The sequence below is a fragment of the Podarcis tiliguerta genome (assembly GCF_965153285.1).
Source record: "Podarcis tiliguerta genome assembly, chromosome: 16".
NCBI lineage: Eukaryota > Metazoa > Chordata > Lepidosauria > Squamata > Lacertidae > Podarcis > Podarcis tiliguerta.
Window position 1 is genome coordinate 12,439,280 of NC_139549.1, and position 26,541 is coordinate 12,465,820.

Genomic DNA, 26,541 nt, shown 5'->3' on the forward strand with positions numbered 1-26,541 from the left:
GAAGCCAGGTGTTCATCGCTAAAGATTTATCACCAAGATAAACACACAGTTATTCGCAAAGCATTGTGAATAATTGAAGGTGGCAAATTCCAACACCCCCACCTCAAAACCATTTAGGGAATCAAATAGTTTGCTTTTTGGAGAAAAAGGTGGGAAAATCTTAATGGGGAAACACACACTTTTTTATCAGCCCCCTAGGGATGCAGGGTGTCTTGACAGGCATGCCAACGCTTTTTCTATCTTCTACAGGTTTTTATTTTTAATTGTATTGTTTTACCACTTGGGTTGTTGCTGGTCTGGGCTACTTTGGGAGGAAGGGCAGGATAGAAAATAAAATAAATGGGTGGTTGTTTTGCGGGGGCGGGGGGGGGGGGGGAGAGGTGCAGGCACTCTTATCTTGACAAAAGTGCCAGCAAAGATTTTTTAAAAAGTGACACCACAAGAAAGTAATTAATAATAATAGTAATATAATGATGTCTGCTAGCTTCCTTTTTATTTTGCACTGTCCAGATTTCTCCCATAGCGTTACATTTATTCTAGGTTTGCTGAATTGCTGCCTTTCGGAATTTACTGCTAGTTTTTTAACTTGATTTCTCTGCACCACCTGAGGGCATTTTGAGAACATGGGCATTTGTCGTAAGCTGCTTTGGGCACCATGGTGTGGAGGTGGCATATAAATGAGCTTGGTGACTCAATCCATCACTGGTAAAAACAACCCTGTGTGTACATTGGGTGCAAAAGAGCATCCTTTGTGGAGACAGGCAAAGGGTGCTTGATGATGGTATAGCCAGTTAATCTTTTGGGTGACTAAATGTGATGAATATTTCTGAGTCTGCATCTGTAGCAGTCATTTTTAGATTTAAAAAAAATATTTATGTGCCTGCCCCCCCTCCCAAGTCTCCTTTGGGAAGGCGGGCAGGATATATATTTAAATATTGTTTTAATTACTACTACTACTATACTTTCCTACCCTAAAACTTAAGTAGAAAAAAGAGGGGGTCTACACCACACATTTAAAGCACATTTAAAACACACTCTTTCCCCCAAAGAACTCTGGTAATCCACTCACATAGCTACAATTTCCAGCACCATTCACAAACAACAGTTCCCAGGTGAAGTGACAGGGGACCAGGCAGAGGGCCTTCCCGTTAGTGGCGCCCTCCCTGTGGAACACCCTCCCATCAGATGTCAAACAGATAAACAACTATACAATTTTTTCTGAAAGACATAAGAATGCAGCCCTGTAATCCGGTAGTTTTTAATGCCTGATGTTTTATTGTGTTGCTTACATTTTGCTGGAAGCCGCCCAGAGTGGCTGGAGCAACCCAGTCAGATGGGTGGCATACAAATAATAAAATTATTATTATTACTACTACCCTGCTAAATGCAATGTCAGAGTGGTTCAAGAAGACTGAAATCTCTCCCCCCCCCAAACCGCCATTTCATACTAAGGAATAGAAGACAGAGTGGGGTGTGTGGTTTATTTTATTATTGATTAACTGATTGGATACTGCCTTTCTGCCAAGGCACCCGAGGTGGTTCACACTTTAGACACCAAAAGAAACACACAATATGGAAAGAAGACAGAGTGGCAGAGTCCACTCATGTCAGCGGGTTGCTGGTGGTCTGTGTGCTCCGTGGCTTGGGCTCCCCTTGCTTTTTTCTGACCGCAAGGCATGCAAGTCTCCAGCAGCCCCCAGCGAAGGAGGAACCATCATCACTCAGCAGTAGAGAACCTGCTTTGCTTGCAGAAGGTCCCAGGTTCAGTTCTTGGCATTGCCTGATGAATCAAGGGAGGCTTTTGAAGGCCACATTATCTTCTGGGACAACCTTGGACTGTGGGAAACCGGTGGTGGGCAAGCAACAGAGCAGCCAGCATTCTCCGTGGCAGCCCCTAAGCTTCAGGATTCCTTCCTCCCAGAGGTACCATGACACCTTCAGCGTAGAACTTCCGTCATATGCTGAAGACACACCTCTTTACCCTGGCCATTAATTTCAGCAAGTCTATCCTGAGTTGGGCTAGCTCTGGATACAACCCCATGTTTTGGATCCGCCCTTTCCCTGCCGCCGCAAATTATTTTAACTAATTTTAATCTTGTTGTTATCCTGGGACCTTATGGACAAGGGTGGGTAAGAAATCCAGTAATTATTATTGTTTTGTTATTAATAATAAAGCTGTAGATTCTCACCCTTTCCACAAACATATAAATATCTCCCCTTCTGAAACCTGTGTTTGTGTGTAATATTCATGTACAGTATAGTGATTCACAACCTTGATGGCAGAAAGTGAGGAGGAATTAAAGAACCTTTTAATGAGGGTGACAGAGGGGAACGCAAACTATGGTCTGAAGCTCAACATAAAAAAAAAACGAAGTTCATGGCCACTGGGCCCATCACCTCCTGGCAAATAGAAGGGGAAGAAATGGAGGCAGTGAGAGATCTTACTTTCTTGGGCTCCATGATCACTGCAGATTGTGCCAGCAGTGATGAAATTAAAAGACACCTGCTTCTTGGGAGAAAAGCAATGACAAACCTAGACAGCATCTTAAAAAGCAGAGACATCACCTTGCCGACAAAGGTCCATACAGTTAAAGCTATGGTTTTCCCAGTAGTGATGTATGGAAGTGAGAGCTGGACCATCAAGAAGGCTGATCTCCGAAGAAATGATGCTTTTGAATTATGGTGTTGGAGGAGACTCTTGAGAGTCCCATGGACTGCAAGAAGATCAAACCTCTTCATTCTTAAGGAAATCAGCCCTGAGTGCTCACTGGAAGGACAGATCGTGAAGCTGAGGCTCCACCTCACGAGAAGAGAAGACTCCCTGGAAAAGACCCTGATGTTGGGAAAGATGGAGGGCACAAAGAGAAGGGGACGTCAGAGGATGAGATAGTTGGACAGTGTTCTCGAAGCTACCAGCATGAGTCTGACCAAACTGTGGGAGGCAGTGGAAGGCAGGAGTTCCTTGCGTGCTCTGGTCCATGGGGTCACGAAGAGGCGGACACGACTAAACGACTAAACAACAACAAATAGTGATTCTGCTTAGGATGGCTTTGTTCTTTCCCTGTTGAGTATCTTCAGAATCCTTACCCTTTTTTTTGCACTTGGCTTTGGGGGCAAACACCATCCTGGCCGTCTCAAGTGGCAAACGCTCCTGAGCATCCACACAGCATGTATGTGCAGTGTAAGCTCATCACATGCGGTTATCTGAAAAACTGGTTGCAGGCAGCTGTGCTGCTCCGTGTTGATTTTGCCACATCTTCCATCATTCGCATTGCTCCAATAACAAAACAAAAACCCCCGCTTTTAAACAGCACGATTCTCCTGGCAAGGACAGTCTCTGGACTGTCCTGTTTATTGCTGATCGGAAAGCAGCAGCAGCCCCTGCTCTCCCAGGTGAAAAAAATAAATGTGGAGGGCAGGAAACCAACTGCAGCCATGTGTTACATCCTCTTTGCTACTGGTTACTGACTCGGAGCTCTGGAGTCTGTGATTGGCTGTCAAATAGGAATGGCCACTGTGGAAAGATGGTCTCCTCCAATGATGGGCGAGGGGTGGTATAAATCCAGGAGGGATGATTGCGCCTTTTCTTCTAGTCTCTTCCAGTGGATGCTCCCCAGATACTCTTCCTCATTTCCAAAAAGTCCTCTGGGTATCAGAAGGATGCAGGAGAGGGAGGGTGGGGGTGGGGGGAGGATGAAAAGACTGAAAACACTTCTCCCCCCTTCGGCTTAGAATGCCTGTAAGGAACATCATCTTTTCAGAAACTGACGAAGCGTGGCAGCCAGGGAGCCGAAAAGGAGACTCTAGTGCACAGTGGGCAGAGATCATCAGCCCATCTCCTTTCAGATCAGGAACCAATGAAGCCCTGAGCAGGGATTTCCCACAGAGACAGACATCTTTTGGTGGCTGGTGCAGAAATATTGGCGCAGGTGGAAAAGGCCAGGTGTGATACGGAGAGAATGATGATAACCTGTGCTGAGACAATGGGGGGGGGGGGGTTAGGGGAAAAAATGTTACACGTCTCATACTAAAAGAGGGAGGAAGTTGCATTGCCAGTATGCAGTGAGGGAGAAGACTTGGGATTGTCTGCTCAGATTGGCAGTTTTGTCTCCAGGGTTTTTGTCTTCTCCATCCATTCCTACCTGAGACCCTTTTAAATAGGAGGTGTCTGGCATGCTCAACCACTGAGCTATCGTTTCTTTCCCTTTCACCCCACTCTGTTTTCACTTGAACAAAATGCTTAATGAGTCTAACAGCAGGGGGGGGGGGACCCCCTCATCAACTGACATTACAGACAAAGGAGCCATCAGTTTGTGAATTTTAAATTAAACAGGTAAGTTAATGTGTAAGCCCTCCAAATGTCCAAATAGGCATCCACATGAAATTGAAATACGCCAGTTGCAGCTTCGTCACGCTGGCCACGTGACCCAGAAGTGTCTTCAGACAGCGCTGGCTCCCGGCCTCTTGAGCGAGATGAGCGCGCAACCCTAGAGTCGGACACGACTGGCCCGTACGGGCAGGGGTACCTTATACAGTGGTACCTCTGGTTACATACTTAATTCTTTCTGGAGGTCCGTTCTTAACCTGAAACTGTTCAAAACCTGAAGCACCACTTTAGCTAATGGGGCCTCCTGCTGCCGCCACGCCACCGGAGCACGATTTCTGTTCTCACCCTGAAGCAAAGTTCTTAACCTGAAGCACTATTTCTGGGTTAGCAGAGTCTGTAACCTGAAGCGTATGTAACCTGAAGCATATGTAACCCGAGGTACCACTGTATGCTCAAATGTAGGCAGTACAAGAGGTTAGTTAAGGAAAAGAATGAATATTATTAGAAATATGAAGTTGGAGAACTGTTATACATGTGATATAATGAAATTCAGATAGAGGGGATTCAAGGAAGTCAGTTATCAAAGTAATGAAATTATGGATGTGAAGTAATAATAATAATAATTTATTATTTGTACCCCGCCCATCTGGCTGGGTTTTCCCAGCCTCTCTGGGCGGCTTCCAACAAAGATGAAAAATACACTAAAATGTCACATATTAAAAACTTCCCTGAACAGGGCTGCCTTCAGATGTCTTCTGAATGTCAGGTAGTTGTTTATCGCTTTGACATCTGATGGGAGGGCGTTCCACACGGCGGGCGCCACTACCGAGAAGGCCCTCTGCCTGGTTCCCTGTAACATGGCTTCTCTCAGTGAAGGAACCACCAGAAGGCCCTCGGCGCTGGACCTCAGCGTCCGGGCAGAACGATGGGGGTGGAGACGCTCCTTCAGATATACTGGACCGAGGCCGTTTAGGGCTTTAAAGGTCAGCACTAATACTTTGAATTGTGCTCGGAAACGTACTGGGAGCCAATGTAGGCCTTTCAAGACCAGTGTTATGTGGTCTCGGCGGCCGCTCCCAGTCACCAGTCTGGCTGCCGCATTCTGGATTAGTTGTAGTTTCCGGGTCACCTTCAAAAGTAGCCCCACGTAGAGCTACCTCTTTTGAGGGTTTTTTCCTTTTTTATTGTATGTTTTATAATGTTTTTTTTTCTGTGATAACTGTGAAAATCAATAAAAAAATGGGGGGGGGGAGAAATGTAGGCAAGACGGCGAGGTCCTCAGACAATCATCATACTGTGTAGGGTTGGAATGGACACCTAGTGCGGGAATCACAGCTAGAGAAATGCTGACAAGTGGCCACCTGAACTCTGTTTGGAAACCTCTAGTGAAGGAGAATCCACTGGTTGTGGTCCTCTCCTCTGGAGCAGCAGAGAGCAAGCTTGCTCCAACTTCCATGTGACAGCCCTTTAGATATTTGAAGATGGTAACAGACGGTCGATATTTATCCTACTAGGGGTTGTAAAATCCTTTTTATTGTGTGTGTGTGTTCTCCTGCCACTAATCCCCATGTGTCAGGCATACAATTTATTATTGCATTAAAATGCAAACAGGACTTCCACAAATGGCTCAAAACTGCACCTGACTCCGGGGCGGACCAGCTGTTTTGGACACCAGGATCTCTCACCTGCTAGGCTGTTCTCAGACGCCCGTCCCCTCCTCTGCCTCAGGGGAATCCTCTTCGGGTTCTGCTCGTGGGGCCAGCTGGGCAACGGGGGCACTTCCCAAAATGCCCCGGCGGAGAACGTATGGGCAAGAGGGACCAGATGGGATGTCAGCAAAACCTGCAGGGGAGAAACGAGGCCAGATTTGCTAAAGCGGACACAGTGGTGGGTGTTATGTACTGAAGTTCTCACCCTGGGCCAGCAGGGGGATACTGTAGATGGTTATGCAAATGAAGGATTGAAAGTGACGTTCAGTGATTGGATAGTTTGTATGCAAATGAAGGATCGAAAGTGACATTCAGTGATTGGATAGTTTTAGAAAATAGCAACAGTTACATTGTTCTGGAGCTCTATATAAGCAGGCTGACTGAGCTCCTCAGTCAGTTCTGTTCCAGCTTACAAATAAAGAGCTGCTTTGGAAGAATCGCTGTGTCGTCTGATATGTTCGCCCACAACTTAACAGGGGGGGTGTCCTTTCTGCTATGTTTTCAAGTTGCAAAGAATCTCCTTTCACCTGAAAGGTTTGCATGCAAACTATCATATGCATCCCCCCTAAAAGAGCACCATCCCATGCTCTTTAATGCACTTTCCCGTTAAACAAACATTTTATATACATTCTAACCGTATTTCTGGCTGCATTTTTGTTCTGCTCAATTCATTACGTCATAGTTGTGGCGCCAGTTAGGCTCGGCTCCCAGTGCAGTGGAACCGGTTGTGCTGCCTTAAATCCGCCTCTGATTTAAAGCACTTATACTGTTTTAACAGCTATGGGCTGCTGCTTGTTATGGGAGCTGCTGCTTGTTAAGGGTGCTGAGAGCTATTAGAAGACCACTAACTCCCCTCACAAAGCTGCCATTCTCAGAGTGGTGTAACAATCCATCTCTCTTCACTGGGAACTCTCAGTGTGAGGGGGAAAAGCTCTCAGCACTCTTAGCAAACTACAGTTCCCATGATTCTTTGTGGGGAGCCATGGCTGTTTAAAGAGGCATCATAGTGCTTTAAATGTGGTCTGTTTAATTGGGGCAGTCTGCTACAAAAAGCCTCCTCCAACCCTCCTCAAAGGGCCAATGGCAGCTCAGAACAGGATTTTGGGGCAGATGCCCAGGGCCTCACTGAGCAGATAAACAAGGGGGCCCCTCCGAGAGTAGCCAGGCTTGCTGCTAACCTTGATTAAAGTTATATATACCGTATTTTTTGCTCTATAAGACTCACTTTTTCCCTCCTAAAAGGTACGGGGAAATGTGTGTGCGTCCTATGGAGCGAATGCAGGCTGCGCAGCTATCCCAGAAGCCAGAACAGCAAGAGGGATTGCTGCTTTCACTGCGCAGCTATCCCTCTTGCTGTTCTGGCTTCGGAGGTTCAGAATTTTTTTCCCCTTGTTTTCCTCCTCCAAAAACTAGGTGCATCTTGTGGTCTGGTGCGTCTTATAGAGCGAAAAATATTATATATATATATATATATATATATATATATATATATATATATATGTATAACTATCAAAAAATGGTTTCCACCATAAGCCCATTAAGTCCAGACTCTAAACTTACCTCATGGCACCACTGATGGCCTTGTGGTGCTTCCTTTTTCTCTTCCCCTCCCCAATTCCCCACATACCTTTCATGACCACCTCGGGGAGCCCGTAGGGTTCATACTGAGTGTCATCAAAGGCCACAGAGACACGTTCCCTGCGCCGATGGCCACACTCTGGTCCCTCAGTTTGGGTCTGGACATTTCGTCGGCTCCCCTGAGACAAGGGCTCTCTCTTCTGGGAAGCTTCAGGAACTGCAAGACACGGAGACCTTGAATTAGGGTACATAACACTAGATATTTAAAGCACCCTACCCAACCGTCCTGGGAGTTGTAGTTTGCCCCTCACAGTTACAGTTCCCAGCACCCTTAGCAAATTGGGATTATTGGGGCACCTGTGTGTTCTAAATGTAAGGTGTGTTTGCAACCTAAGGACAGTGCAATGACAAAAGAAGAGATGTCCGGTTTCCCCCATGACCTTCCTGTGCTAAAAGGAAAAACATTGCCATTTCAAAAAAAAGGGAAATATTTGGCTCCATGTTCCTCCAAGGAATCCTGGGAAATGTAGTTTGTTATGGGTCCTGAGAGCTGAGAACCCTAGTCCCCCACAGAGCCACAATTCCCAGAGTTCTCTGGAAAGTACTCAGAGAACCAGAGCTCTGAGGGGAATAGTCTCTCAGCAACCTTGACAACAGGATTTTTTTTGGGGGGGGGGGGAGGAGCCATGGCTGTATAAAGTGATATCATAGTACTTTAAATGTATGCTGATGATGATTTCCCAGTGCACGAAACAAGGTACAGTGGTACCTCGAGTTACAGACACTTCAGGTTACAGACTCCGCTAACCCAGAAATATTACCTCGGGTTAAGAACTTTGCTTCAGGATGAGAACAGAAATCGTGCAGTGGCAGCGCAGCAGCAGCAGCAGGAGTCCCCATTAGCTAAAGTGGTACCTCAGGTTAAGAACAGTTTCAGGTTAAGAACAAATTAAGTTCTTAACCCGAAGTACCACTATATTCCTCTTCTCTTCCTCACCCAGTTTGGATTCTCTCCCCCACTATAGTCTATGCCCCCCCCCTTACCATCTGCCGTCTCGGCTGCTTCTCTGCCGTTTCCTGAGCCAGCCAGTTCACAAGGGCCAGTGGTGTCCTCCCCTCCTCTTTTCTGGTGCCAGGCCTCCCAGGTAGCCAGCTCCTTGCGCAGGTCCAGGTTTTCCTGCTGAAGCTGGGCAAGAGAGGCCTCCAGCTGCAGAAAGAGAATCACCCATGAAAACAGACACCGCTAAGAGCTCACCCACACTTCCGCTTGCCCCCTGCTTGATTTGCACTTTCTAGACCTGGGTCAGAGCCGTTTTCCTCCCGCCCTGATCCTTTCCCAGGGAAAACCCAAGCTTTCGTGCTAAACTGGAGCAAACATCAATCCAGAGAAAACCAGAACTGCAGCTTGCTCTGATTGAGAGCCTAAGAGTGATTTTCCCCAGGGGAAAGCAGTGCAACAAGTTGGATAGCCTGAGGCCTAATTTCAAAAGGCTGCTTACAAGAGATTAGCCCAGACACCTGGCAAGAGGAATTTTGTGCTTAGCACCCCCTCCCCCTTCCCCCCAATACACACACACACACACACACACATAAATATATATATATATATATATATATATATATATATATATATATATCGGATCTGGCTTTTTTTCCTTCTCCCTCCGAATTCCTTTTCCTTTTGTGCAGTGTCTTTTATATTGCAAGCCACAGGCAGGAACCGATAGCATCAATGACCTTTGTAATCTGGTCCAGGGGCCTTTTGTTTTGGCGGGACAAAGACACTTTCAACAATCAAAACCCATAAAAGATTCCTAGCACACCTTGAGGAGAATAAACTTACTTGCTGCACCTGCTTCTCTTTGGGCAGGCCAACATCTGCAATGCTCAACATGCCTCCCTGCAGCTGGGCCGACACCAGAGGGACCTCTGAGGTCTCGCTGCCTCCGCACACCTCCAAGGTGTTTGAGGGGCTTTCTGCATGGTGCCCCTCTGCCTCCCTCTGCCCCAGCAGAGCCCGCAGCCTCTGGCCCTCGGCGTCGGCCATTTCCAAGGCTTTCTTGGTCTCCTCCAGCTCCTGGCGGAGGCTTGTCATCAGCTGCTCCTTCTCCTCGGCGTCCGCCAGCAGCTCCTCCACGTGGCGGCTCTGGGTCTCCATGGCTCGCGCCAACCGCTCCGTCTGCCTCCCCAGCGTGGCCTGCAGGACCTGGAGTTTTTCCTGGGCCAAAATGGCTTGGGCTTCGGCTTGGGCCTTGCCAGAGGCCAAGTCCAGCAGGTCCTCCTGCAAACCTTCCACGTTCCCCTCCGGGTCAGGGGTCCCGCCTCCTTGGCTCTCTGCCTCAGTTTCCCCGTGGGCCTGCCGTGTGGCTGGCGCATCTTCTCCTGTTTCAGATGTCTCTACGTCCGAGGTCAGCTCCTTCCCCGGCTCTGCCACAGCTTCGGGTTCAACCGCCCCTCCATCCTCCTCAACCTCTTCTGCCACAACCTCTTCTGCCACAGAGACTTCCCCACCAGCCGCCATCACTGAAGCCTGTCCTTTGCTCCTGGGGGCCTGGCAACCCCCATGGACCTCTGGGGAGCCCTTTGTCTTTTGCCAGGGCACCGCTCCCACCATTGGGCCCAACTGCCTCTCCTGGGCCCAGGCCCGGCTCTTCTCTTGCTGCCAGCAAGCCTCAAGGAGGGTTTTGCGTTGGCTCTCCGAGGCATCCAGGCGCCGCCGCAACGTCAAAACCTCGGTTCTGAGGGCCTGTAGCTCCTCCCGGCCTCGCTCCGTACTCTGGGCCCGGGAGCTCGGTGAAGAAAAGCCTGAGGAAAGGGATGGCAGAGAAGAGAAGGCCTGAGAACAGTGATATGTTGTAGTTAAAAGAGATAAAATCGCAATTTCGCACTGTGGTGGTCATTCAGGTCTTAGATTTTAAGTGCACACTTCCAAAGCATCATGGGAATCATAGTTTGCTCCTGTACGGAGCTGTGGTTCCCAGCACCCATAAACTACAGTTCCCAGGGTTTGGGGGGGGGGGGAAGATGCATGCTTCAAATGTGCTTTGAAAGAAGCCCCAATTAAAACAAAAATTGAACTGCACACGGCAGGTTGCTAGTGCTGGTGGGTGTGTGGAGAGAAAAAGCAGCAAGCAAAATTTCAGTGGGTCTACTCTGAGGTAACGGTCATATGTAGCAGAATCTGATTCAGGTGTGCCTAAATCAGGAGTCAGGATCTGGAGGCAAAAATATTACATTCTACCATTCTATGTATAAATCTTGCTTGCAATGCTCCCTTGTATTAAAAAAATATATTATGGGTTGGGGAGGAATTCAGCGTAGTGCTAAGGAGATCACTCTGTCAGCAAAAGCATTTCGGCTTGCCTGGTGGAAGGATCTGCCCTCTCCTCCCCCCCGCTCTCCCCCATTGGCTCCCTCCTCTGCCCCCCTAAAGACTTGGGGGACATGGGGGGCAGAGGAGGGAACCAATGGGGAGAGCCCCACGGCACTAGCGGAAGCCCTTGTGCAAGCTTTCACTAGTGGGACGCATTCATTGAATCCAGCCCCATATATTTCTTTTAAAGAAACATATAATTTAAAAAATCCTCCATTCTCCAATTCTTTACACCTGGACAACAGGAAAAAAATGATTTAATTAGAGTTCCTGGAAGTTCAGATGCAAGCTTCTGAATATGAATGCACAACATTTCAATTACATATTTTTTATTACTAGCTATTACACTTATAAATAGCCACACAGACACGGCACTCACCTCTGACACTATCCATCAAAAGAAAAAAATATTTCTGTTCCTCCCCACTCAGGAGGAGTTCAAACACAGTTAGTGGGGGAACACCGTTTTGTCATCCATTAACTAAGTAGCCTTAACTCATCCACATTTAGGATTGAGGTTACAGCCCTGGTTTAAAGGGCTACTGCTCCTTTAGAACTAGTACATAAAATCTGGAGCAGGAGTGTGGTGCAGTGGTTAGGGTGCTGGACTAGGACCTGGGAGACCAGGGTTCAAATCCCCCCATCCAGTAATGAAAGCTCACTGGGTCATCTTGGGGGGGGGGGGGCTGTCACAGTCTCTCAGTCTAGCCTAACTCACAGGATTGTTGTGAAGATGAAATGGGGAGTGAAAAGAACAATGAACTCTTGAGCTCTTAGGAGAAAAAACTGGAGTATCACTATAACCAGGAATGAACACATGAAAGAAAAGCACAGCTAACAGAGTTTTAAAGAAAAATAAAAACCTTATTGGTTTATTAACCTGCTAACTTGTTCCCTTGGTAGCAAGGGATTACCCTACAACTGAAAAATGCCATAATGCAGTAAGCAAAATAGGGTGGAATCCAAATAAGTTCTGCTTGTAGTAAATTTTATTTAAATGAATGGGCCTAAATTAGCCATGTCTATTAATTTCAACAGTCTCCTCTGAGTATGACACTGGATAAAACCCATACACCTACATGAAAGCTACATATCATACAAAATATAATTATTCCATATATATCATAAAGGTATGCAATATATGAAATACTATACATAACATACAAAATATAATTACAATATGCAAACACATTTCTATAGAACTATGACCAGGGATAAATATAACAAGGACTGAAGGCTCAGATTCTTGCGAAGAGAAAAACAAATGCAGACTGCTCTTTATATCGCTGCCATCTAACACAAACACACACAAAAACATGTGCAGAGTCTCACCTTTCAATTTGGTGTGAGCTCCCCTTTTCTCAACTGGCTGCTCCAAGCGGGAGGAGCTTATGCTACGACGGCTGCCACTAGAGGGCATCTTTTCTGTCCCAAGCAGGCCCTGTTTTGAAAGTGGGTGTTAAGAGCAGAGAGGTCAGGGGCACAAGGCAGAACGCCAGTTTCCCCACCCATGTCAGTCCAACGGCTGCCTCGATACCCCCACTGCAAAAGAGAAAGTTGGCAAAAGAAAGGAGTCTGGGTTGTTGTTTTCTTGGAGATCATTATTCTGGTCTTCCCATTTTTTTCTGGTCGTGGCCTTTTCCTTCGGTGCAAATATCGTGGCAGGAGAGCTGAGTTAAAACAACTTGAAGAGTACTTTATTAATGTTATGGTAAAATGCCATTCCAATAAAACCTGCAGAGTGTTGTTCCATGCTTACATCAGACACATGTAAGGAAAAAATTTAGTGCGGACACTGTCAAATCACCGAACCATTTAATATATTGCTAAGCGGGTGGCGCTGTGGATTAAACCACAGAGCCTAGGGCTTGCCAATCAGAAGGTTGGCGGTTCGAATCCCCACGACAGGGTGAGCTCCCGTTGCTCGGTCCCTGCTCCTGCCCACCTAGCAGTTTGAAAGCATGTCAAAGTGCAGGTAGATAAATAGGTATTGCTCCAGCGGGAAGGTAAACGGCGTTTCCGTGTGCTGCTCTGGTTCACCAGAAGCGGCTTAGTCATGCTGGCCACATGACCCGGAAGCTGTACGCCGGCTCCCTCGGCCAAAAAAGCGAAATGAGCGCCGCGACCCCAGAGTCAGCCATGACTGGACATAATGGTCAGGGGTCCCTTTACCTTTTTAAGGCTTCAGCTATTCATGATTCTCTATAAGGAAGCACAAATGTCTGCAGGTCTGACACTAACCCCATTCTCTTTACCTAACTCCAACTCTCAATGGCCTCAATGGTTGGTGCAAAGGCTTCTGGGATTGCACTTGCAAAGGCTCCTGGGATTGCACCATTTCTGCCATTTCCGCACTCTTTTAGGGCCGCTCTTGCCCCTTTCTGTGCCACTTCCAGGTTTGCAGCGATGTGCCCATGCGCGGTTGCCTGTGCCTTGAATGCATGTAAATGAGGAGTGGCCCGTACATTTTTTAAAAATTCAAAAACATGGAGAAGCGGCAGTTCAGTGGCGGAACACCTGCTCTGCATGCAGAAGGTTCCTGCTTCAATCACAGTTTAAAGAATTCTTAAAGGGAATTCTCTCTGCCAGAGGACCTTAGCCAGCCACTGCCAGGAACTTAAAAAGAGAGACAAGAGTGTGGAACCGCCGAGTCATAACTTATCCAGGAGCCCATCTAGAACAGCATCCTGGTCACACAGTGGCCCGTCAGATACCTATGGGAAACCAGCAAGCAGGGTTCGAGCACAAGAGAACTCTCCCTTCTTGTGGTTTCCAGCAACTGGTATTCAGAACCACTGCTGGCTCCAGCTGTAGAGGCAGAGCAGTATCCTGCTACAAGTCTCCATTAACTTAGTGACACTTCAGTGATGGCGTCATAATCATTCGCAGCTGAGTCCCAGTGCTCTTTTTGCACCCATGGATTCTTTGTACTGCAGTTCTGCCTGAGCTCCCTGTTTGAAAGCAGCCCATAGCACATGCGTATGGTTTACATTATGTACTGCATTATATTATATTGTTATTAGTTTGGGGGAGGAGGGAAAAGGCTCTGTGCAATACCTTTCTAACCCCTGGATCCAGCAAGCGTTAAAACATAAGCCAGGTTAGCTGCCTGTGTTGAGTAGGGCTGCCATACATCTGGATTTTCAAAGGCGGAATTGACATCCAGGGGGAATTTCCAAAATGTGGTGCTGGATCTTAGACAAGTCAATCGAAAAATCATGGTTTTTTGGTTTGTTTGTTTTTGTAAAAGTGCTCAACAACTTTCAGGGTGTCCTGGTCTTTACTTTTTGAAATATGGCACCCCTAGTGTTGAGGCAATAGCCTGGGAGATGGGCCATTAAGGAAAACAAAGGAAAGTGACTCCGCGCAAGACAGCAAATTCATGGTTAGTTAGAAGAAGGACGAAGCCAGAATTAGAGTTTAGTCGCAGTGATGTCACCTGGAAGTAAAGCAGCAAGCCGGAGTGAGTTTGAGAGCTGTGATTGATTTGTGCTTGAATCCAAGGCTGCAGCTATGAGAGAAGCGAGACCCTATTGGAGTGTAAATGCTGTAAAACCCTCCACTGTAGGCTCGGATTGTATATATATATGGAAATAAACCATATATCATAAGGACACCACGGTCTCCGCTGTGCCTCATTTCCAAAAGGAAACACGAATCCCTGGTAAGTGCCTCAAACTCCTGAAACGCTCAGAGATTGGGGGGGCGTGCAACAATATGTTAGGAAGATTAGCCCACCTTTTGCTGGTGCCTGCTTTGGCGCAGGTCTCCCACATCCACCGACGGCCGCCTCCCTCTGCTTTCCAGGGGGCTGCTCTGGAACAGAAGAAAAAGAAAGGAACTCCAATCCATTAGAGGGAGACAATAAATGTCAACCGTTGCGCCGCTACTTGAAACGTCCTCACCTGAGCAATAGCCCAGTGGCCATTGGAAGAGAAGGATGCTGAAATAAATGGGCTGTTGGCCTGAACCAGCAGCCAGACTCTTATGTTATTAAGAGGGGATAGCACCCTATGTGTTACTGTATTATGGGCTATGCTACAGCCATGAGGGTAAAGGCAGAGGTGTCTAGGCCCCAAACCTACACATCTATCTATCCACCCTGTTGCCAGGCAGTTGAAGAATTATCACAATTCAAGGGCACAGCACAGGACCATTTTGAGGAGAGCGAGGAGCAAGGCTGGTGAGGGGGGTCTTCTGGGAGGGGGCCTGGGCTGCGGAAAGCCATGAGGACCGCATAGGGAGGCCTGGAGGTCCCACACTCCCTAGCCAGCCAAAGAGGCAGGAATTGTGAAGCCCTGCTGGTTCCCCTGGTGTTGCAGCCAACGGAGAGGCTGGATCGGACCGCTCTGCAGTCAGCATCTTGCATAAAAGCGCCTGTCGTCGTCCCCCGCCCCGCCCCCTGCAACCTCCAGCGCTGCCAAGACTCCCTTGACCTGTTCCCGAGAAGAAGCTTGTAAAAAGGCACTCGGCTGATGAGCCGCAGCCTTGTAAAACTCTCCACCGGCAGATTGGGGGCCGGCTGGGAGGGGGGGGTGATGGGAAACATTGGCTACTACCTTCAGTAGCGTTTCCTGTGAAGAAACACAGGCGATAATTAATGGTGCTAATAATTGCGCCCGGCCAACCGACGAGGACACGGGGCCTCGTAAAACATGTCAGGCGGTGCATGAGGAAGGGGGGGGGGGAATACCCAACCAGCAAAGTTGCTTCGTCATGGTTTTGCGCAGAGCTGAGGCCAGGATTTAGGGGGTGGTTGTGGATCCCCTTTCGCTCTCTCACCAACAGTAGCTGGTGCCCATTTGAACCGGTAGGGCAGAAGGCAGGGAGCCCACCAGTAGGTGGCGCCAGAGCCAATGGCAGGCAGAGCCAACTAAAGCTAGTTTGGTCCCCCATCCACCTTCCTGCTGAGTTCTACAAGGGGCAAGGAGGACTCTGGCAGGCAGGGCCATCACCTGGACTGGCTGTAAGAAAGAAAGAAGGCAGGCAGGTGGGGGCTTCTTGAGGGCAGGCCGAGGTTGGTGGAGCAGTTCCCCATTGCCCTGATGGACCAGAACTTCATGATGTGGGTTTGTTTACCTTTCTACAAGGCAGGGGAAGCCTCATTAAAAGAGAGTGGGGTGCTTTGGGGATCATTTCCATCCTTTCCTTTTGCAAATTCATAATTACAGTTCTCCCGTGCTACCCCAGCGAGGGGCAATAGATGCACCCTATCTGCGGCGGTTGGGGGGGGGGAGCTAACACTTTGCAGGCAAGCCTCTTGCTGAAAAGCAGGTGGTAGAGCTCAAAGCCCCTCCACCAAGCTGGAAGCCTGTGCTGGGCCCAGGGGTTAACCCAAGCAACACAGTCCAGGTCCGGTCCCGAATCCAAGGAGTCTGTGAGGAGTCAGTCCGACAGGGCCAAGGCAGGACACAAGGCAGGAAACCAGGCTAGGTCAGGCAGGTTCTAGCAAGCAGCAATGTTGCTCCCGCAACCTGGGGCGGGGTCCAACAGCCTTTTATCTTTGTCTGGGTAACGACCGGTCCTGATCCCCCGGTGACTCACCTCCCTGTCTTGCCCGAAGTCAAGCACTCCTCCTGCGAGTACTCAGGTCTCTCCTTCTCTCAGACCTTAGTCTCTGCAGCTCGGGAGATGTCAGTGGGTTACTTGACCCAGAGGCCGCCTCAGCCTCCCTTGACCCAACCGGTAGTGGAGCAGCTGTAAGTCATTGCCCAGCTTAAGGCAACAAGTTAATCCCCGCATCTGGAGCCAGGGCAGGCTCAGGCCCCTGACTAGGCCCAGCTGGTGCTTGTTGCAGGGGAACCTGTGCAGACTGGGACTCTTCAGAACCAGACCCCAGACTTGGTCCAGATGCCGCCTGAGGTAAAGGATCCAGTGCGGACTGAGACTCCTCTGGTTCCGAGTCCGAGCCCGAGTCCCAGGCCATCACAAAGCCTGGACTCCTAACTGTCACAGGACAGGCAGGTAGGGGCACAGGAGCTGTTTAGGAATTGAAGAGTCGAAGTAGGGAGGGCAAGGCCTGGATTCAAATCAGCCCAGATCCCCACTCAACCATTACAGCTCTTGGATGCGGCTGCTAGAGCAAGGATTGCAATCACTCTTCCTCTATTTGGAATATTAATAGCCCTCCTCACAGGGTTGCTTGTGGAGACAAATGAGGCCATTACGGTGAGGCACATGCCCCCCGCACAGTTAAAAAGTGAAATTAACAGTGCCCCTCAGAGAGGACAAGAGGATGCCTTATCGCTTTTGGAACCATGCAGGTTTAATGTCTTTATGTACCCCTCCCACAAAAAGCTCGGCCTAATAATAGTATTTCTTAAAAGCAGCCATGCAGATGTGTGCATAAATTTGGTTGGGATTAGATACTTAAAAGGACGTGGGTGGCGCTGTGGGCTAAACTACAGAGCCTAGGACTTGCCGATCAGAAGGTTGGCGGTTCGAATCCCCGCGACGGGGTGAGCTCCCGTTGCTCGGTCCCTGCTCCTGCCAACCTAGCAGTTCGAAAGCACGCCAAAGTGCAAGTAGATAAATAGGTACCGCTCCGGCGGGAAGGTAAACGGCGTTTCCGTGCGCTGCTCTGGTTCGCCAGAAGCGGCTTAGTCATGCTGGCCACATGACCCGGAAGCTGTAGGCCGGCTCCCTCGGCCAATAAAGCAAGATGAGCGCCACAACCCCAGAGTCGGCCACGACTGGACCTAATGGTCAGGGGTGCCTTTACCTTTACCTAGATACTTATAGGCTGCAATCACCCACCTCCTGCCCTTTCTCCCACTGCTGCCCTCCCAGCGTGGATGTGGCAAATTTGGCCTTCCAGTTTGTTCCACAATATGGCCCACCAGGGTATCACCAAAATGTATGAGTTTGCTGCCAGCCTGGTTTTGCAAGAGGTTTGGTCAACCGGGCGACAGTAGCATAGACCCCTCAACACCAGCCTCAACACCAGAGGTTTGGTCAAGCAGGCCACCATGGCATATAGACAAAGGCTGGCACTAGAGCTCTGTGCTCAGCCTTAAGTCAACCTTAAGTTGGAAGGGACCCTGATGGTCATCTAGTCCAACCCCCTGCAGTGCAGAAAGCTTTTGCCCAGCGTGGGACTCGAACCCGTGATCCTGAAATTTAGCGTCTCATGCCTACTCACCTCCGTCTGGCCGCCTCGCTGCTTCTTCCACTGAGACAGCTCAGCTCGGATCAGCTCCAGCTGCCCCTGCAAATTCCACAGTTCCCTTTCCTTTTCTTGCATCCGGGTTTCTGCTTTGCCAAGAGCGAGTCTCAACTCTGAATGGCAGAGGAGGGGAAAGGAAAAGCCGCTCAGGCAGTGGTGGGGAACCATTTCCACCCCGAGGGCCACATTACCTTCCGAGGGCCACGTGGTGGGCGGGGCCAGAGTCTAAAATGTTTGGAGCAATGATGCAAATGCTGTATTTGCATGGTAAGCCTCACACATTGCCAGCAAGGCCAGGGAGAATTGTGGTCCGGGGAGAGTTCTGAGGGCCGGGCGGAATTCTGAGGGCCGCATGGTTTTAAAAAACCTACAGACCACGTTCCGATACCTTGATTTTCTTTCTCGAGCCTCTCTCCCATGGATGCCAGTTCCAATGCCATTGCCTGGGCCCCTTCGCCATTCTCTGTGGGGATGGGGCTCCCGGGTGGGGCACTGGGACAAGCCGCTTCTTGCTGCCAGGAGGCGGTGGGGCTCTCCTTCCCGCAGGGGCCTCCGACGGCAGGACTGCTGTCCTGAATCTGCTGGAAAGTGGGAAAGGAGTAAGAGAAAGTCTCATGGTCCAAGACCAGCTTTAAAAGGAGACTCTGCCAATCTGATGCCTTTCAGGTGTCCTAGACTACAAGTCCCATTGGATTCAACCAGCACAGGCTAATGGGATCTGGAGTCCTAAAGCCTGGAGGGCACCAGCTGTTCAAAAGCCACATTAAAGCAATACTCACACTTGCTCCGGCTGCAAGGGTCCTGCTAAGCTCTGCTTTGGCCTCGATGCCACCTAGAGAACAGAGAGAGAACTGGTTGCCCGGGGAACCAATTTGGGCCTGCAGATTGAATAAAGCCTACCTGTGGTAGTAGGTTACCGTATTTTTCGCTCTATAAGACGCACCAGACCATAAGACAAGAAAAAAACAAGAAAAAAAATATTCTGAATCCCAGAAGCCAGAACAGCAAGAGGGATTGCTGCGAAAGCAGCGATCCCTCTTGCTGTTCTGGCTTCTGGGATAGCTGCGCAGCCTGCATTCACTCCATAAGACACACACACATTTCCCCTTACTTTTTAGGAGGGAAAAAGTGAGTCTTATAGAGCAAAAAACACGGTATATAGACACGAGCAAAACCACTCCGCTGTGGGCTACCGCCCCATCTCCAAGCCACCAGAGTTTTGATTTTCCTCCTCCCTCCGTGTCCCTTTTCCCTTGTGTGTCGTGTTTTGTCTTGTTTTCAGATTGTAAGCCTGTGGGCAGGGATGGCCCTTGTGGGAGCCTTTTTGGATGAAGAGGAGGGGGGTACAAATGCCCTAAATAAATCTAAATCCCTCAACTGACAACCCCTCCTTTTCCCTCACCCCCCCCACCACGAAGTCACAGACTCTGCCTTGACTCTTTCCCGTGACTCTTCAGCCGCTAATTCCACCTCCATCTGGCAAAGCCTCTAATCCCCGGACGTAGGAAGAGGCGCCTCTTGCTCGCTGGCTTGGCCTAAGAGGACCCTGTGCCCTTTCCTCGTCTTCCGGCCTCTTACCTTCGGCCCACTGCGTGGAGGAACCCCAGCGGGGGGGCAGGAGGGCCAAGTGGGACTGCGACTGCAGCTTGTCCAGTTCGATTTGGCACCTGGGGGGAGGCAGAGGGAAGGAAACAGGAGAAAGGAGATCCTCCACAGTCGTAGGCAGTGTACCTGCGTGTACCAGTCTGCAGCGAGATCCTGTACCTGGGGGACTTTTTACTCCAGCCAATGGAATGGACCAGCTTTTTAAAAAAAATGTTTCATGGGGTGGTCCCAGATTTACAAAAGCCATCCCGGTTTCTGATTTGGTCCCAGAATGTCCTGCTTTTCCTTAGGACGTCCCTATTTTCCTCAGAGAAATGTTGGAGGTTACAGAGTTATCTGACCCCCCAAGCCATCTGAAGGCAGCCCTGGATAGGGAAGTTTTTAAATGTTTAATTGTGTTTTTATATATGTCGAAAACCACTCAGAGAGGCTGGGGCAATCCAATCAGATGGGTGGGGTATAAATAGTAACAACATCATCATCATCATTATTATTATTATTATTATTATTGAATAAAGGTAAAGGTAAAGGTACCCCTTCCCCTACGGGGACAGTCTCTTGACAGTCTCTAGGGTTGTGCGCTCATCTCACTCTAGAGGCCGGGAGCCAGCGCTGTCCGCAGACACTTCCGGGTCACATGGCCAGTGTGACGAAGCTGCATCTGGTGAGCCAGCGTAGCACACGGAACGCCGTTTACCTTCCCGCTAGTAAGCGGTCCCTATTTATCTACTTGCACCCGGGGGTGCTTTCGAACTGCTAGGTTGGCAGGCGCTGGGACAGAGCGACGGGAGCGCACCCCGCTGCGGGGATTCGAACCGTCGACCTTTCGATCGGCAAGCCCTAGGCGCTGAGGCTTTTACCCACAGCGCCACCCGCGTCCCTATTATTGAATAGGACGTCACTATTTTCATCGGAGAAATTTTGGAGTGTATAAACTCTCCATCAGGCTTTATGTTTTGTCCTTGACAAAGAAGTCACCTGGAGTGGCTAGGGCAAGTGAATCAGATGGGTGGGGTATGAATGAATGAATGAATGAATGAATGGAGGTTTTGTGGTATTCACCAGCTTGGAGGGTTTTAAAAGAGGATTAGACAAACCCAATGCTATCACTGGGTACTAGCCGCAATGGCTATGCCACTGTTGGGAGACGTATACCTCCGATTCTCAGTTGCCAGGAATCACAAGTGCGGAAGGTTGCTGTTTGCGGGTTTCCTGGGGGTGTCTGGTTGGCCACTGTTGAGAACAGCATGTTGGGCTACATGTTCTCTATTTTTACCCCACCCACCCTGATCCATAATTCAAGAGGTTAATATTGTCCTACTTTACAGGGTTGTTGTAAGACTTACTGAGCGAATGTAGACAGAGCATTTTGCATGCTCCAAATGCCAGCTTTTATTAGCAAATGAAGCTCAGAGATTTTGCTACCTGCACAGATTTATGGAAATCAAACTAATCTGCATATATCTGCTGGCTGTGCTATAATTTCTCCTGCTGCTGTAAGCACCAGGCAGAGCAAACGGCCGCCAGGACACTGAAGCCCTGTCCTTTGAGCCATGGAAATCCAGCATAGCTCCTTCCCTCTGACTTCTGCAATTTCATCAAGCATTGTGCCCCCCCCCCCGTCCTTCATGGCCTTCAGGTCTAGAAACTTGTTTTGCCATTTTAAAAGTTGTTCCTAGGATCCCTACACCTGGCTACTGAATTCTGCTTCCACCTGACAAGCCTGCAAACCTGTGGGGCACAGACTGCTGCTTCCGTCTCTGTCCTTGTGATGCCAATCCCACCGACCCCACAAATCCCAGCTACGTTTCCTGCACTGTACCTACGCAGCTCTTCTTCCAGTTCCGCTTGGCGTCTGGTCGCCTGAGCGAGCTGAGCCTCCAGGCAGCTCAGCTGGGCTTCTTTGGCTTGCAGCTCCTGCGCCAACCGCTGACGGCCACGCTCCACTTGCTCAGAGGCCTCAGCCAGACTCCGGTTCTCCTGAGAGAGAAGGGCCCACGAGGCCCGTTCGTCTTCGTGCTGCAAAGAACAGCGAGAGATGAGCCGCATTAAAACAAAACCAAAAAAACACAGTGTGGTCTGTGTCCGCGGAATCATAGAACTGTAGAGCTGGAAGGAACCCAAGGGACATCTAGTCCAGCCCCCGCCAATGGAGGAATCACAGCTCCAATCCAGCCCTGCTGAGAGGAGACCTGTTGAAATGAATGAAAATGCGTCACCCAATTTCAGTTCAGTGAAAACTCTGTTGGGTTTAAACCAATGTTGGTTATACATCAGGGATGTGGCCCTTCAGGGCTCTCTATCTGGCCCTCAGGAATCTTTCTGGGCCACCTACCCATCCTTTGCATACGCACCTCGTTTTTGCCTGCCTGGAATGTGCCCTTGAACTCTGACCGTGCCTCTTGCTTCTCTGGATGGAGCACAGAAAGGTGCGTAGGGTTGTATGTAATATTTGCATTCCTTGCTCCACCCACTTTTGTCTAGGGCCCCACCCACAATTAGCATGCGGCCCTCAGAAGGTTGGCCAGAAGGGAATGTGGACCTCGGACCGAAAAAGGTTCCCCACTCCTGCTGCACATCCTGCCTATATACTGTAGTGATGTTCCTTGCTCCAAAGTGTGATTCCGCTGGGTACATTCTGAACACTCCGCACTAAAAAAAAATCAAGTTTCATGACCCATATAAAAATACTGCATTGTTTCCCCTGCTTTATTGCACTTCCAGTGCTTTTTCCCAGCTTGCAGTCTGGTTTTTTATTTGCCAAGAAAGCACACAGATTATAGACATATTCCTGAGTTTTTCTCCAGTATCACAAGAGCTAGAAGCTTGCTTTTTGATAAATTTCAAAAACTTAAAAGATTCATACCCTCCTTTTTTGCTGACTACTAATCTCCAGTCAGCCATGGACCTGCGATTGGCCTGGGCTTAATCCTCTACCCCTGAGCTATGGGGCAATAACCACACTGGCCGACCTTGCAGGGTCCGTGCAAGGACTCTGAGATAGTACATGCACCATAAATTGAACGTATGGGAACAGCAGTACATAAGCACTATGCAGAGTAAGAGCCAAGACGGCATATTGGTTAATGCAGCTGTCGGCAACTGGTACCCTCCACAGGTTGTTGAGTACAGCTCCCATCAGTTCTTTCTGGGGCTGATGGGAGTTGTAGTCCAACAACTTCTGGAAGGCACCAAGTTGGCAAAGGCTGGGTTAATGGTATGAGTTTCCCATTTGGTTCAAATATCAGCTCACTCATAGCTCACGGGAGATTAGAAGCAAATTATTTCTTAGCCTCAGCACCCCAGCAGTCTTGAAGGTGGCTTGCTCAGTTGCTGGCTATTGATAGGTAACCTCCCAAGTGCTTTGTTCTTAGGGCTTTTGTCTTTAAACGGAACAGAGGACCATCCTCTTTAAAGTAGGACTACATAGGAACTCTATGCAGCGTGTCTGCAGTGAAAGGGGAGGGGGAAAATGTTGTTCTACCTTACAGGGTTATTGTAAGGATAGCTCTGAAGCACATCCAAAAAGCACTGTATCAGTTCCATGACCCAGGTCAGGGGTCGGCAACCCGCGGCTCCGGAGCCGCATGTGGCTCTTTTACACCTTTGCCGCGGTTCCGGGGTGGATACTAGCGAGGGGAGGAGGCGCATTGTGCGCCCCGACACTCCCCACTGGGGCGGGCGCTGAACTGGCTGTGACATCGCATGGGGGCGGTGCGTGTGTTAGTCACGCACCGTCCCAACGTCACCTTCCTGCCCGCCCCCCCGCTACATTGTAAGGGGCATGTATGATGGTCACTACTACATTGTAAGGGGCATGTACGCTGGTCACTGCATTGAAAGGGGGCATGTACGCTGGCCACTGTTTTGAAGGGGAGTGAAGAGCACACACACACAAAAAGGTAACTTGTTAATTTAACGTTTATTTCTATGAGGAGGAGTAATTCTGAGGGGTCAAACAAAGAAATAATAAAAAAGTGACAAAAAAGTTATTTTTATAATGATGAGGATGACATTGGGCCTTCATTATTAATTATTACTTACATCAGGCACTGATTATGTCGCAATGGTTTTGCGGCTCCCAGTTTTTTTTTCTTCGGAAACGGGTCCAAGTGGCTCTTTTTGTCTTAAAGGTTGCAGACCCCTGACCCAGGTGCTCATACAAATAAACTGTGTACATTTGAAAGTTTTCAGGGATGGGGATTTTTTTTTTTTTTTTTCAGATCGAGGGCCACAAAAACCCCTGCTACCTTACACACACACACTTTCCTCTATCTTCCAGCCACACAAGCGAGAGGCATTGTCAGACTTCAAGGTCACATGCCAGCCAGGAGGGGGGGAAAAGAGTACTAATGAGGGGGTGGAGCCGAGTATATCATACAGCCTGATTCCTGAAAGCCAGAGAAAGATACCTGAGGGCCACATTTGGCCCGCAGGTCTAAGGTTCCCCACCTCTGAATTAATGCAAAGTGCTGGTGCTGACCTTTAAAGCCCTAAGTGGCCTCAGTCCTGTATACCTGAAGGAGCATCTCCACCCCCATTGTTCAGCCCAGACACTGAGGTCCAGCTCTAAGGGCCTTCTGGTGGTTCCCTCACTGCAAGAAGGGAAGTTACAGGGAACCAGGCAGAGGGCCTTCTCAGTAGTGGCACCTCCCTTGTGGAATCCCCTCCCATCAGGTGTCAAGGAAATAAACAACTACACGACTTTCTGAAGACATTTGAAGGCAGCCCTGTACAGTGGTACCTTGGTTTACGAACTTAATCCGTTCCGGAAGTCCGTTCTTAAACCAAAGCATTCTTTAAACCAAGGCGTTCTTTCCCATAGCAGCAGGGGACTCAATTTACAAATGGAACACACTCAACAGGAAGCGGAACATGTTCTGCTTCCAAGGCAAAATTCACAAACCAAAACACCTACTCCTGGGTTTGCAGCATTCTTAATCCAAGTTGTTCATAAACTAAGCTGTTCCTAAACCAAGGTACCACTGTATCCGGAAGTTTTTAATGTCCGATGTTTTGTTGTGTTCTTTTATACTCTGTTGGAAGCCACCCAGGGTGGCTGGGGCAATCCAGTTAGACAGGCGAGGTACAAGTAATAAATTTGGAGAGTATAAATACCCTCCAAAATTTTCTGGTGAAAATTGGGATGTCCTGTTCCATTATAATAATAATTTTACCTCACTCATCTGAATGGGTTGCCTCAGCCCCTCTGGGGGGCAGCTTCCAACATATATAAAAACATAATAAAACATTGAACATTAAAAAACTTCCCTATACTTCAGCCTTCAGATGTCTTTTAAAGGTTGTATAGTTACTTATCTCCTTGGCTCGGGGGTCGCATAACTGCACACCGCCCAACATTTCTCCAATGAGAATTGGGACCAGTGGCGTAGCGTGGGTTGTCAGCACCCGGGGCAAGGCAAGTAATTTGCGCCCCCTAACCCGTGGATTTGCGCCCCCTAACCCTACCCCCCAGATGTTGCGCCCGGTGCGGCCGGGCCCCCCTGCACCCCCCACGCTACGCCACTGATTGGGACATCCTAAGGGAAAGCGGGACATTCTGTAAATCCGGGATTGTCCCTGAAGAATAGGGACACTTGGAGGGTCTGCATTATTGTTATTATAACAAATGGAGCCCCAAACCGGAACCACAGAAACCCCTTGCATGGCGGATGTGCCCAGAGGATGGGAGCCTCTTGCCAGGTGTGAGCTCCCTGCCCCACGGCCCCAGCTATTACCTTCTGCCTCTGTTTGTGCATCATGGCCTCCAGGGTGTCCAGCTGCACCTGTTTCTGCTGCCGCTCCTTTTGCAGGCGCTCCAGCCGCTGCTCCACCTCGGCGATGGCCCGCAAGGCCCGGGACGGCAGCCCCACCTTCCATTCCTCGCCCGGCCAGCTCATGGTACTCTCTAGAGGTGCTCCTGTCCGGGCCCGGCTCATGAAAGGCTTCCGTTTCTGCCCCCAACCAGGTCTCTCTCTCTGGCCTCCCAAGGACAGATTGGTGGGATTAAAAAGCCAGGCAGGGCTTACAGCGGCGTCATGCAGAGGAGCTGCCAGGATACTTTCCTGTGCAGCCGGCCGGGCAGGAGCAGGTCAGCCTACGCCCAAGGCTGGAGGGCACGGCAAAGACCCCCTAGTTTCAAAAAGCAGCGGCCAAATCTCAGGGCTTCCACGAAACTCTAATCGCCACCAGCTCTAGGGAAAGGAGTTCAAAGTGGTCTCAGGGTGGGGGAATTAAGAGCACAGAGTCGGGCGATTTTAATTTTCCCGCTGGGCCAGACCTCAGCCTTCCCCGCCATTCTAAAAATTTAATCCTGATTTTTCCAGCTTGCCCTGCTTAACTTTCTCATGCAATCTGCCTTTCTCCTCCCTTCTAGGAGCGTGCAAGAATGAGGAAGATCAAGGCGGGCATCAAATGTTATTTAAAAAAAACACAGACAGAGAGAGGGGAATCAGCAGAGGGGCATTAAACCTCCGCTCAGAAAAATAAAAAAAGAGGCCCTCAACTGTCTCTTGTGTAAAGAATTAGGGCTACTAAACTCCGCCTCCTGCTTCAACAGGCTTCACCCATGAGCTCCCAAGCCCCGCCTCCTGCACTTTAGGGGTGGAGTTTCAAGCCCTACAGAGGCCTTCAATCAGAAGCAGAGTTTAAGCAGCCCGTACATCACTTTACAGTGGCTTTACCTCTGTTTGATTCAGGTGTGGATTGCAGTGGAGGTTGCTTCATTCCAGTGAACTCCTTCCTAACGAGGACAAAATTAGCATTACAGTGGTACCTCGGGTTA

At 49.3% G+C, this 26,541-nt stretch overlaps 1 protein-coding gene and 1 long non-coding RNA gene across 4 annotated transcripts in view; one reads left to right on the top strand and one right to left on the bottom strand.

The window, feature by feature from the left end:
- LOC310667062 overlaps positions 1-26,541 on the top strand; it is a 150,066-nt gene that overhangs the window by 12,874 nt on the left and 110,651 nt on the right. The gene's annotated exons all lie outside the window — the stretch shown is intronic.
- On the bottom strand, positions 1,253-26,490 carry LOC310666961 (uncharacterized protein). 3 transcript variants are annotated; one of them, XM_083418506.1, is made up of 13 exons: positions 25,496-26,490; positions 21,580-21,776; positions 19,731-19,819; positions 18,932-18,984; positions 18,541-18,733; positions 18,129-18,265; positions 14,726-14,803; positions 12,320-12,428; positions 9,454-10,419; positions 8,659-8,821; positions 7,664-7,831; positions 6,013-6,169; positions 1,253-3,975 (listed from the first exon to the last, which is right to left on the bottom strand). In XM_083418506.1, the coding sequence occupies exons 1-10, from the start codon at positions 25,694-25,696 to the stop codon at positions 8,706-8,708; spliced, it is 2,139 nt and encodes a 712-aa protein (XP_083274632.1). In that variant the 5' UTR covers positions 25,697-26,490; the 3' UTR covers positions 1,253-3,975; positions 6,013-6,169; positions 7,664-7,831; positions 8,659-8,705. The 3 variants fall into 3 exon arrangements, with proteins under 3 accessions (XP_083274632.1, XP_083274631.1, XP_083274630.1); XM_083418505.1 differs by lacking the exon at positions 25,496-26,490 and having other exon boundaries at positions 18,541-18,730; positions 21,580-23,158; XM_083418504.1 differs by lacking the exon at positions 25,496-26,490 and having other exon boundaries at positions 21,580-23,158.

Bases quoted from the DNA above. Each gene is read 5' to 3' on its own strand.
- LOC310666961 (XM_083418504.1), bottom strand. From the start codon at position 22,031: ATGTATAACCAACATTGGTTTAAACCCAACAGAGTTTTCACTGAACTG. The intron at 18,985-19,730 runs GTAAGAGGCCGG...TCTGTTCTCTAG, and splicing joins CTCCACGCAGTGGGCCGAAG to GTGGCATCGAGGCCAAAGCA. The intron at 8,822-9,453 runs GTTTATTCTCCT...CTCTTTCTGCAG, and splicing joins GAAGCAGGTGCAGCAAGTAA to CTGGAGGCCTCTCTTGCCCA.